Here is a 13,196-nt window from a genome sequence, read left to right on the forward strand (position 1 = left end):
TGCATTTCCAGGGGGAGTAACAATGCAAAAGCACATGCCAAAAACCTAAACTTGTGCAAGTCCTTCACTTAGTTTCGCACCAAATATTTTAGTCTTTGCGTTACATATTGAAAGCACTGACAATATGAAAATCTGGAAAGTCTCTCAGAAATTCCGGATAGTCTCACAGAAATTCCAGAAACCACACCCCTGTTTTAAAACTTTTAAGCTGTCAACTATTTAAAGAAAATCTGTATTTGTGACCCGGTACATTGTAATCAAGAATAAGTCACTGAGGCTGTTTTACATAATGGCCGAGTAAAGTGGGGATGCAAGTAAATGTTGACACAACCAATGTGGTGGTTTCTATATATTTTGGAAGTGCACGTATGAAAGGTTACCACCAGCACATGTAATGTAATGTGTACCAGTTGAAAGCTTATGAAATTCTCTTTGTGACCACATATTCCTGATTTTGATGTACTGGGTCACATCTGTTTCTGCTTTGATTTTGTACTTGACTTTTCCAGGTTCAAATCCTTAAGAGACAGGTATTACTGTTCATGTAAAGATCTAATCTTAATAGCATTGGTACTAGGTAGAACCTTTGAGATTAAGAAATGTAAGAAACCTACATACCTCCCATCCAGTGAGTGCTCTGAAGTAGAAGTTAAGTGCCAACCCCCAAACAACAAGTGCCATTACAACAATGACAACAACTGCAGGGATCAACCTTTCTCCATATCGAACCTATTTTTGTTTTAAATTGAAGAACAGGGAAGTTGCATTAATTATAAAAATGAAAAGAACACCTACACGTATCAGCCTCTCTTTTTGTCAACCCTAACTACATAGGATGTAGGAAAAATGGTTGAGGTTAATAGTATGCCTTAAAACAACACTGTAAACATCATCAATCTCAATCCTCAGTTTGCTTAGATTGGGAACAGGTGAAAACAATATGAAAAACAAAAGAAAAGAAAATTCAATGGTCTGCAACTTTAGCCACATGACTGCCTTGTGTAAGTCTTGCATTGAAATCTTTGTTACACTTTGGTCATACTTTAGTAGTCAGCCAAGTCCCATCATGCTTGAAATACACATAGTTTATACTGGTGCATAATAGTTCTCTCACATAAGATTTGTGTTTTTCGTAACTTATTAGCAACTTAGCAACTTAAAGCAACCAGGAAATAGAAATATTTGTATAAATTTTACAAAAACCCTTGAAATTGCACTTTTATTTTGCAATTTTAACCTGTATTTTGATGATTTTTTGGTCTTTATGCTATTGCATATTTGCATATCCATGAACAAAACAGTCATCCAAGGCACTAGATCTCAATGTTGCACTGATTTGTGCACAGAACATTTCTAGATTTGTTTGACCACTGCTTTGGCAGATTTTAGTTTCTTTGGCAATTTACTGCTGTGTAAGTATACGGCAATAATCCAGCAAAAATCCTTTTCACAGAAATATTCCCAGATAGCAAATTTGGGATTCACAATTTGAATATGAAACCATGCAACCTGAAGCATGTCTTCCTGGATTTACATCAAAGCAAAAGCACCCTCACTTGTCCAGAAATGCTTGGTCAATTTTTTATTATTTAAAAAAAGTGCACCCTTCAGTTCAAGTAACTCAAAAAAAGATGTCGAACAGTCTTCATACATGGAAGAACAGTACAGAGATACACAAAAAGTGATTCCTAGAACAATTCATTTCTGGTTCCTTTATGAAAGAAGAAAAGTATGCAAGATGGATAGCTTAAAACCACCACTAATCACACTATTCAACATTTCGTCTCGCAAAACCCTATAGATAATCTCTGTACAATACAAAAGAGTACCTTCATAATGATGTAAAATGCCACATACAGCAACAGATTCACAAGGAAAATTGCCAACAGGTAGGAATTAAAGTCTTTGGGAACCTTGGCAAGGCTGAAGATCATTCTAGTAACAATTTCAAATGAAGACACAAAAACAGTTCATTAGTGAGAGGAACAAATTGATGAATTTCTGACTTTGCGGATACAACACAAAGACATTTTTAAAACTTATATATCATCTAAAAAAGCAACAGCTAAATTAAAATCTGAAAATGAAGCCAAAACATTAACCCTATCAGTCCTCAACCCTTCACCTGTTGGAGGACTGAGGACTATTAGAGTTATTGTGAACAACATAAATCAAACCTCAATCAGAATTCAAACTGAATCCAAAATCAAAAACAGAAAGAGAGCCTTCAGCCCCAATACTCAGGGTATAATTAAAGTGATGAAAGAAATGATATAGGATTTTGGAAGATTTATGACTATCAGGGTTAGAACAAGTAGATTCACTTTTGCTTCTACAAAGGTGCTCTGTATGGTTGAAGAAACGAAAAAGCCCCAACCTGATCTAAACCAACCTCACCAAACTGACCAAACAAGAAATGTGTTTGGGTACAAACAGAACAGTGCTTCGTTTCTGCAACAAGTGGTGATACTTACTGCACAATGTTTCATATTCCTGTGATTAAACAGATTTAAAAGTTTGAAGAGTGCACCTTTAATGTCACGTTAATTGTCACCAGATGACATCATTGTTACATGATGAAAATTTTCATCTCCAACACTTCCTTGTCTAATTATTACTAGTACCAGCAAGGTTTCAACCAAGTCAGACAGTGCATGTAAAAGTGTACCTAAATGTAATGTGACTTGTCACCTGATGACATCATTATCACACATGTCAATACACTTCCCTGTAAAGTACCCGCAAGATGTCAACCCCATCAAACATGTACAGTGTGTAGTTCAGAAGCTATAATTTTAATAATTATAATAGTAATAATAATAAGATTTATAACGTGCTGGTATCTGCCTAAAATGACACTCATGTGACAATACAAATATTAATCAAGTAAAATTAACAAGAAATAGTGTAACAATCACTGAACACATGGGTTTTAAATGTTTCAATTTTAACCTTTAAGGTCATGTCAGAGACACCTGATATAATTTTTTCCTGGGACCCTTTCTAGCTACTTAACTATGTGTTTAACAAATACAGGTAACATTGGTAATATCAATAGCAATGCTAAAGTCTATTGATGTGGAAAATGTGCCCAAAACCTATAGAGAAAACCTGTATCTTTAATCTCATGTCACATGATTTCCATTTGACTTTTAGTACAAAAAATCAGACTGTTAGGAATATTTGTAATCCAGTGTTAAGAACCACTGATTTCCAACTAAGTACAAGTACATGTACATGTAAGGTTTTAACCCAATCACTACTTCTATGTACTTGTGCTCTGATGTAGGGTACAGATTTAATGTCACATGAGTGACCTATCATCGGATGATGTCACATTCGTGCATGTACTTCAAAAAACACGTGGATATGAAAATTACACCTTTAATTTTCTGCAACTTGACACCAAATGATGTCATCGTGATGTCACTTCAACTTTCATCTCTAACGCATATATGTCTAAGTGTGTACAATATAAGAAGCCAACTGAAAATGACAAAAGGACAAAATTCTTGGGCTGTGGAAGAACGTGTACAAAAACCTATGGAGAAAAACTGAACCTTTAATCTAATGCCATGTGTCTCTTGATAACGTCATCTGACAAATTTCTTCTATTACTACCATTGGCAGGTTATCTAAGTGTTTGGCAAGTCTGGAAACAATCTGATTTAATAAATTGCAACAGTTGACGGCCAGAACAAAAAAAGGGGAAAGAAACGAGATGTTCTGTTTGTTTGAAAACAAACATAGGGCCTTTTTTACATTCCTAATATAAAGTTAACATGCACAGGTAATTAACATGCATATACTTGGAAACGTGGAGTAAAAAGGGCGTAAAGAGTACAGGTGATTAGCAGACAAAAAATCTACAAAATTTCCAAGGATAATGCCATCAAAGATGTCACAAAATTTTTTGAACTACTTCCACATCTGAATGGCATAGTCTTTTTTAAACACCTTGCTTAGTTTGAAAGATATGTTGCAAAAATTTTAAAATAAAAAAAACACAATTTGTAAAAAATTCAATTGATGACATTATTATAACATCACCTAGCTCAGTTTTTATCTGTAACACATGATGGAATACTGACATATAAGGTTTCACTCCAATTGGGCCAACCATTCATGAGAGCATTAAAACATGAAAAGAAAAACTATGTGAAGAAAGGTCTCTACATTCTCTACATGACAATTATACAATCTGATACTGAATGGATACAAACGCACATTTGCTTTCAAATGCTTCTTAACCCTTGAACCACTGTGACTTATTATATGCAATGCATAGTGTCTGTATAGAGCATACGGGTCTATATTTAACATATTTAAGCCTTGCCGACTGCATGTGTTGTGTAGCAGCTGCCAGTGATATGGTACTGTGCTGCTGGACCACTGTCAGGTTTTGCTAATACGTGAACATACACACGTGTGTAGTCGGGGAACATTATGGTGTCGGGACTCATTGGTCGAATTGACCCATTTAACAGCAAAGAAGAGGACTGGCCCACATATGTGGAGCATCTCAAGCAGTATTTGAAGCCAATGGAGTTGTTAATGAGCAAAAAGTTTCAGCACTTGTCAGCCTCATTGGATGTAAAACAAAACTGGGCCCTTGTCGTACGAGGTTCAAGTCGGCCCAGACTCCATCTGGCACAGACACATTGATCAGCTTCTTGATGCCGATACTGGGAAACCACACATCTTCAACCAGCAGCCTGAGATGATCCAGCAAGACCCAGTGCCCCAGATTGTTCCAGACACCACTGACCAGAAGACACCGGATTCTCTAACCCCTACTCAATCCATGCAGACTCCAGCAGTCATCCATTCTGAAGCAGATCCACTGACTACTTCCATGAACCCAACGTCAGAGCCACCTAGCCTACCCACAGAGGAAACACAAACCACCAGACAGGCTGGATCTCTAAACCCTTACACTCATAACACCCCACAGGCTTGGGTGGCCACCCTACTTTAAGTTAGGTTAAGTTAGTTTAAGTTGAAAAAAAAAAAGAGAGAGAAAGGGAAATTAAGTTCAGTTTTAGTTAAACAACCAACCCCCAAAAAAAAGTTTTAAGAAACTCATGTTGAGATTCCATAATACTCAGTGTTTGACAGTGAAGCAAAAACAAAAGAAACTGCACTTTGTATAACATTCCCTATCCTCATAAACACACAAATGAAACCAGCTAAGTTCAGTATACAATTCAAACAGCTGAACTGGGCATTTGAAACTTGAAATGTGGACTCTACAGTTTTAGTGGGGAGGAAATGTTGGATACTTGCTGCCTCTCACAATCCACCAGTTCAGCTCATTATTTTGTATCTAAAGTGCACCCTCAAGTGTTCAAGCTGTAAGCTTAAAAATTTCCAAGATGGCGAATAAATCAGGTGAGATAGTTCCGATCCTTTGTCACTGAACGCACTCAGTATCTCACAGTAACAGTTTTTAATGAATGCTGTGATTGACAGTGATGACAGCTAACTCCATGAACTACATTTCCATCTTTCTTCATTTTAGAACTTTACAAGATGTAGAAGTGGAAGATTTAGAAATATGTTCCAGCACAGAGCAAAGAATATGAATAGAACTTAAACGAAACACATGTACTTGGCATCATTACTGGAAACAAACTGGAAAGTTACTTGTGCAATACATGTGATAATGGGGCATGCGACGAGCAGATTGTGGGATGATGTTAAGGACTTCTACTGTTCTCGGTGCAAGTGCTTGTGCTAGTGACTTGATAATGCATTTGTTGGTATGAGGTATTTCTGTAACAGAAACGAAGAATGGTTGAAAGTACTAATCCGGGGAGCATGGAACTATCACAACTGTCTTTACTAAAGAGCACAATGAGGTACATAGGGATAAATCTAATTTGATAAACAAAAACAGCAAATGGAAACTTCAACTGAACTGGTGACATATGCACTTTAGGTTTCATACATATAGAATTGAATCTAGTAATCCCTTCCATATGATACATTTACATCTGGGGATTGCATTTGTTAGAGTGACAGCCACTAGATACTGATAGCTAAAATGAAGCAGGATTATTCCATGACACTTTCAATATACTTACATTGACCAATTGATGGCGTTTGCTACAGTGAGCACAATCATTCGATCCTGCAATGAAAAACAAACTGTTGCGTGTTAAGCAAATAAATGCTCTCCTTTGTCCATTATTCACAATGTCTGTTATTTTCCTGTTACTGCTTTTTAAAGGGGATATTTAAAGGATACATTTAAGAAAATGGATGCAACTAAGGCCCTTGCCTGTAGCTTGAGCATTATCAGCATTCATTCTCTTCAGGAGAACTACAGTTTAAGACCAGCCAAGCACATATTTATTCCCATTCATAAATGCTGTCTTAGACAGAGAGTCAAAAGAAAATTAATATAAGATAAATTTCCACGGATTTTGTTCAAGAATTTTACTTTTATTTCCCCAAACACCCCCCGTCCATTTACTGGTATATCCCTTGTGCAACTAGCCCAGAAGAATCTCCTCATATGGACTTGGCTGTACGTGGCAAGTTCCACGTGCCGGGTGCACACAGACACTTGACCAATCAGAATAGATTAATCGTATCCAGGTGCCAGCGTGTGCTTTACGTAGCAGACAGCATCCCATCACATTCACATTATTAAATGTTAATACATGATCATGTGATGCACTTTTACCAATATAAATAGAAAAGCTGACCCATGTATTTAAGAATTTTACTTTAATAACAGGATAAATATGTGCTTAACATGCATTTAAGACCGGCTCAGGAGAATGGACGCGACTAATGCCCGTTAGTTTAACCCCTTCATGGCGGGATTATTTTGACTGTGACTGCTGGGCTGTGGTACGCCCAGTATGCAAAGCTCTGTCCAGCAGAAGGCCCCATTGAACCAGCAGCTGCATGGTGAATAGACTGTATGTGTGGTATGCACAAATCCTCACACAATCTGCTGCATTTGCAGTCCTCTGTCACGAAGGGGTTAAGACTGGCCAAGAACATATTTATTCCTATTCATAAAAAGCTTTTTAGTTTGGGTCAAAATAAGTCAATACGTGATAGATTTCCAACGATTTTGTTCTAGACATTTATTTTCATTTTCCAGAACACCCCTGTACATTTTATGGTATATTCCTTGTGCAAATTGTCCAGAAGAATATCCATATATGGACATGGCATGTGCTCCACTGCACGCAGACTCTTAACCAATAGGGATGGAGTAAACTGTCTCACATCCAGGTGCCAGAGCATTTTACGCTGCAGGCATTATCACATCTCAGCGGGCATTATCAAATGTCAATACATGGTCAAATTGCAAGTTGTTAAATAGGGAGACTGTCTGACGTATTTATGAAAGTATATCTAAACATTGAAGCAAAATATTTTTAAATACTAAAGTGGAGAAGAGTCACAGCAAGAAAGCAGACCAACCCAGAAAAGACTGGCTGAGAGCCTTAAACTGAAATGCCTGCCCCTTATTCAGTCTATCCTTTTTTCAAGATTGTCCATACAAGGTACAACTAAATTGCAACAAACCAGAAATTCAATGTATAGCTGCATGCATAAAGAGAATTTGCAATAAATTTATTGCCTTCAATAAGGAGAAAAAAGAGCCAAAAGTGATTGCATCATTCTTAGTGACATTTATGGCTAGCCAATTCACATGAAGGTGGAATTGCATGATTCTTCTCCCAACATCATTCCTAATGAATTATAAAGAAAAGAAAAAAAAAACAGAAAATTTTTAAAGAAACAAATGGTATTTCCAATGCATTCTACAATTATTGTTTTTGAAATGCTTGTTACAGACAACACAAGGCTAACATTGTACATTAAAAATATAAATAAAATAGATTAACAAAGATAATAAATAACGAATAACAAATTTCCACTCAAGTGGAGTGGTAAAATTGTTTGTGAGTTTACCAATGTTGTGTGTGGTATACTGACAATACACCCTTTAAACTACTGTTTAGAATAAAATTCCTGGCACCAATCTCTTCCTGAAATGTCTGATTAGAATTTTCAAGGACAGTTTAGATTGAGGCTGTCTATACATTTGTGACCCAGTAGATCGTAATGAGCAACATGAGAACATTTTATGTAATGGCTGAGTATAAGTGGGGATGTGGGTTGATGTTGAAAACATCAATGTGGCAGTTTCTGTATATTTGGAAGTGTATATATGAAACTGAGAGGTTACCATCTACAACACTTGTAATGTGTACCATTGAAAGGTTATGAAATTTAGATTCTTTTGGTTGAATGAACGATGAATGAATGAAAACATCCTTGGAATTTGGGTGAGCTCCCCATGCTGCACTCATGTGTCCTATTCCCATTTAACAAAGTCAAAGTCATTGATGTGTATCTCCATTTAAAGAGCTTTCCGAGTAACAGAAACAGTTCAGGGTCTTCACCTGCACCGAGTTCTTCTTCTAACTTATTCCAATAGATCTTAAATTACTTCATCTCCCAACCTTCTTTGCTGAGATTATATCTTTATAAAGAGCTATGGTGTTAGTGAAGATCAGCAGAATCTGTTTGCATGGTAGTGGGTTTTTAACCACTTGTTGCCCGGTGGATTTTTCTTGAGCAAGGCAAGATGCCGGGTCCTTTTTAAGATTTTCTGTTTTCAAAATTCTTCGAAATTTCATCATTTCATTTAATGGCCATTTATACCAAAATGAAGGACTCTTTGGGCACTACTCTAAAGCTGACAGGTGAAATTCATTGACTCCTGAATATTTCAGCCAGGCCTGCAGTCTTGGAAAAAGAGCCCAGATTGTGCGGTGTTACGTAAGATTCTTTTGTTCCCAAAACTGGCTCTGTGTATTGCTGACCTCTTTTCAATAGGGGCCAGATTAGTGTGCAGCGGTGCTGTGTGGCTCATCGCTGTGGTGGTGGAGAGCTTTTGTCCCCAGTGGTAATCCGCTTGCTCTAAATGCCTCAAACCGCGGTATACTGTTTCGAAACAAGGCTGGATTATCTCCTCTATTGAGAGCAAAAAAATGTCGGCAATGCCCAGCAGCTCAGTCTTTTGTGCGGAGTACAGTCTTTTGTTATAAGGCCCAACTCTTTTGCCCCAGTTCCGGGCTCCTCGGCTCTGCATATAAAGCCTATGTACTTGAAATGGGTCGCCTGGCAAGGAGTGGTTGAGCATTATTAGAAATTTATAAGATCTAAGGTATGGGAAATGGAATTGAAATTGGTTGAAACAGAATAAACCTTTTTTTGGGGGTGACATTCAGCCATACAAGTTGGAATTGTAAGTTGTCACTTGGGCAGCTTGGAGAGTGAATGTAATCACAATCACATCTCATAAAATGCTCAATGTGTTTTTGCAATAGCATAATTATCTTAAAAGCTTCTTTCTTTCAGAAGACAAACACTTATGTGTATCCACAGTACCTTAAGAAAAGGATACACATATTTCAGCTTCAACTGCTGTATTTTTTAGCAATGATTTCTGTCACGTATTGTATATGTGTCACAATGTGTTCTTAAATATAGTAAATTTATTATTCTTTGACTCACATATACCTTGCACTGTGTTTAAATCCCCCTCTTTAGCAATGAAGTTGACCCAGGGAGTATCTAAGTTTATCTTTCACATGGAAATCAGCATTTGGCAAATTAGGTTTTGCTTCAGTGATTTTGTTTAACACTGAGATGCCATGTGCATCCCCCAAGTCACTGCCTTACTAGCTTGCACTGTGAGCAGTCACCTCCTGTGTGGAGTGTACTTTACATTGGTACTGTGTGTACCAGGGAGTGGCCCATGATTTAAGCCAGTATACCATAACTGTAAGTGTTTCCTTTTCTCTTTTAGTGGAAGAACATATTCCAAGATGAAGAGCTAAGTTTTCAGTCACAAACGTGCATTTTAAGGCTCAGATTTAATGTTATCTTTCTGAATTTTGTCACACCACTGCCAAATAATATGGCTGGTCGATGTCTGGCATATTGTGATCAATGACTGTTGCATGCAAGACCTACCCTGTGACTTCACTGTACATGTACACTGTACATATATTTAAATGTAATTTGATTTCATACACGAGGAGAGACACAGCAAGTTTTTGATGATCGCTCCAATGGCAAATCAAGGGGGGATGCCGTATTTATTGTGTAGATTTTTAAAAAAAATTATCACCACAGAAAATTATTTTAAAAAGTCTGAAACATTACAGAGTATATCCAAACACTATTACTTTCTTTCTTTTATTTTTTTCCAGGGGGGGGGAATATGCTTGGGCAAATGGTTTTCATGCATACCAGTAGTTTAAAACTTGCTTTCCTTTTTCATGCTTACTAAGGTATGAAATGGAATTTGAATTTCTGAAGTGGAATTTGGGATTTGGTGAAACAGAAAATACCCGTTTTTGAAATGGAAAATCATTGGCTCTATTACAGTTACAATTATTTGGCGCTACATGTTCTTGGTCATAGGATCACTCTGTACATATTTGTTTACATGAAGTTTGCATAACTTGCTCATTTAGTGATGCAAAATATTTCAATACTTGAGAATCTATATAGATTTTGGATTATTTAAACTCAATGCTATTAGTATTTGACCAATGTTTCTTTTCTGAAATGAAAGCTGTAACTTAATGTTTAAGGTTTTCATCAATTCCATATTGAACTGTTATTGTACCAGTACCTATTTGCAAGCAGAAGGTTGAAGCACCCAGCAGCCTAGTGAAACCCCCTCTCCCATTCTGTATAATAAAACCAAGAATGAAGTGTCCATCAATAGAAGATGAGCGAAGCAAAGGAGCATGATAGTTTTCTTTCTGACCATGTACAATTTGTGACTTATTCCTGATTTCGATGTACCGGGTCACAATTTCAGTTTGTAAGCTGACTACTGTGCGTTGAAAGTGTTAGAATGCACTCTTTTCTGACTGTTTTTAACTAGATGAAATAGTTTCTGCTTGCAGTGAAATGGCCTCTACACACTTGCAGATGAAGTCATTTTACACATGACTTTAACATTCCTTGATAACAGGCAAATAGAATGAAACATACACTAATTTCAAGAGCATACATCTCCCTTCAGCTAGAAAAGAGTGGGGCAACGAATAGCAACACATATTTTGGTGAGAACTCTATGTATATCAAACTAGAAAACTGGGTCATTCCATGAAGTCGGGCAACACCTGGTTATTTGACTATGAAGTAAATCCATAGCTACTCAAATATTTAGCCACTTAAATTTATATCATGAGAAGAACACAGAGAGGTATACTGTTGAACCATTTTGTTCATATGTGAGGAAACATGTTTTGCAGCATAAAGCACAAAAAAGTGGTTTCTGTTTATGTAAAACCATTTTCTTTTGGTAAAATAAATGGGACTTTAAGAAACAAAGAGAGTGGGTTGAAAGTAAATATAGATATTGTCATATTCTGTACATGTTGGCATCTACATCAACCCTTGTTAGTTCACTATATAGTTTATGTGAACTACCCCTCCTTCATAAGTGAGCCCCTGTTTTGTTCCAGGGTATGGACATAATGTAATTTCCATACACAAATAGTCATGTTACATCCGAAACAGGAGTTTGTATTTTAGACCTGGAAAAAAATTGCTAATTACATCACCATGGTTTGAAAACTACGATCCAGATGTCCTTTAATCAACTCGGCATTCACTGCTGTATTTCAGTTCTAAAGAAAAAATCTGTTCTTGCCAGAATGCCGAGCATGGTGTCCACAGCTATTCTGTTACATCTGCAACCCTTGGTGTTCCGTAACACGGAAGTGTATGCCCCTCGTTAGAAATGGATTCTTCCATGCTTCAACAGCTAGCTCTTGCTTAGAATTTGCCAAACAAACCATCACTTGCCAGATGTCTTCTGGCATGTACATGTATTTTCTCACTTGTCAAACACAGAGTTTCCACACGTTATGGCTGCAATGGAGTTATGCCACCCTGAGTTTGTTGGAAGTAAATTCAGCCATTAGAGACCGCTATCACTGATTTCAAGGCAGTATCGGTAAATTTTGATAATTTACAATTCACAATTGATCAGAACAACTCTGACAATTTCCAAGTTACAGTACATCCAGACCTTGTTTTTGCAATCACCATTAATTACCATTATGTAAGAATACAGGTGGTTCCGCAATCCCCTTGGAGGAGCCATAGCTGAAATTCGTACATAAACAGGTTTTGAGCACATGTTCAAACCAAAAATATAAACCAGTTACAGTTAAGCAATCACTCCAGTTTGCATCCTTCTGTGGCGGTATTATTATCTCAACATAAAAAAAAGGAAAATATGGTACATACCCAAGTATTTTGGACCCCCCCACAGGTGAAAAATGATATAGTCTTGTAGCTAATACATCTAGTTCCACATATCCCTCAAGGATTGCTTGTAGAGCACTATCCACACTGTGAAGAACCATGATAGTGAACACAACATGGTGTGTGCAAGCCAGCAGGCCATAGTGGGGTTCATTACCATTAGCACCCTGTTCCTATAACTTGCACTCCGCGCACGGACAGGATTTTGACAACATTCCGGCTGGGAAATCATAAATAAAGTGTCAAATTTTTGGCACTGTTTCCTGTGAGATCTGACATGATAATTTCAGTGTATTTTAAATACAATCGAGGATAAATGCAATTTTGTAGTTGAGACCATCACAAGACCACCCACAAGACCAGTCAGAAGTAACAGGGTGAACAATGACAAAGGAATACTTTTGTTGCAGTTCATTTGAATAGCTTGTGACTTGAATTAAGACTAGAGGTCTTGTATCGGTCTTGTGCTGGTCTTGTGTGGTCGTGTGAAGGTCTTAAGTGTTCTCGACTACAACACTGGATAAACGTGGTAAAGATCAAAATAAATATTGCCATCCATGCGGCTATATATTGGGCCACAAAGATTGCACTTCATTTGAACCCAACCATACTGACCGAATAAGGGAAAATGCTCAGCCTGACCACACAGTACTTGGTCTGGAAAATTTTGCCAAAATGAGTACATATACCTACATGTACATGTACCCTGATTCGTTCTTGTGTTATATTCCCTTATTTCGTTTTACTTTTGTTGGGATACTTGCCAATATTTAGAACATAACAAAAGACTTTTCATAACATTTCGTTACTTCGAGAAATCTTTTCTCCACATTGAAACTCTGTGGTTTCTGTGTTACATCCAC

General features: G+C 37.2%; 1 protein-coding gene across 13 annotated transcripts in view; it reads right to left on the reverse strand.

Moving 5' to 3' along the window:
* Positions 1 to 13,196, reverse strand: part of LOC110988328 (SID1 transmembrane family member 1-like) — a 203,106-nt gene that overhangs the window by 57,044 nt on the left and 132,866 nt on the right. For 5 of the 13 annotated variants that reach the window (XM_087141957.1, XM_087141959.1, XM_087141956.1 and 2 more), the window contains 3 exons: positions 6,087 to 6,133; positions 1,830 to 1,935; positions 619 to 729 (listed from right to left, as the gene is read on the reverse strand). In XM_087141957.1, coding sequence (XP_086998083.1) covers positions 619 to 729; positions 1,830 to 1,935; positions 6,087 to 6,133 — 264 coding nt within the window. The other 8 variants (XR_015426620.1, XR_015426619.1, XR_015426621.1 and 5 more) reach the window with 5 other exon arrangements.

The sequence above is a fragment of the Acanthaster planci genome, linkage group LG10 (assembly GCF_054643075.1).
Source record: "Acanthaster planci isolate LZ-2023a linkage group LG10, COTS_SCS, whole genome shotgun sequence".
Taxonomy (NCBI): Eukaryota; Metazoa; Echinodermata; class Asteroidea; order Valvatida; family Acanthasteridae; genus Acanthaster; species Acanthaster planci.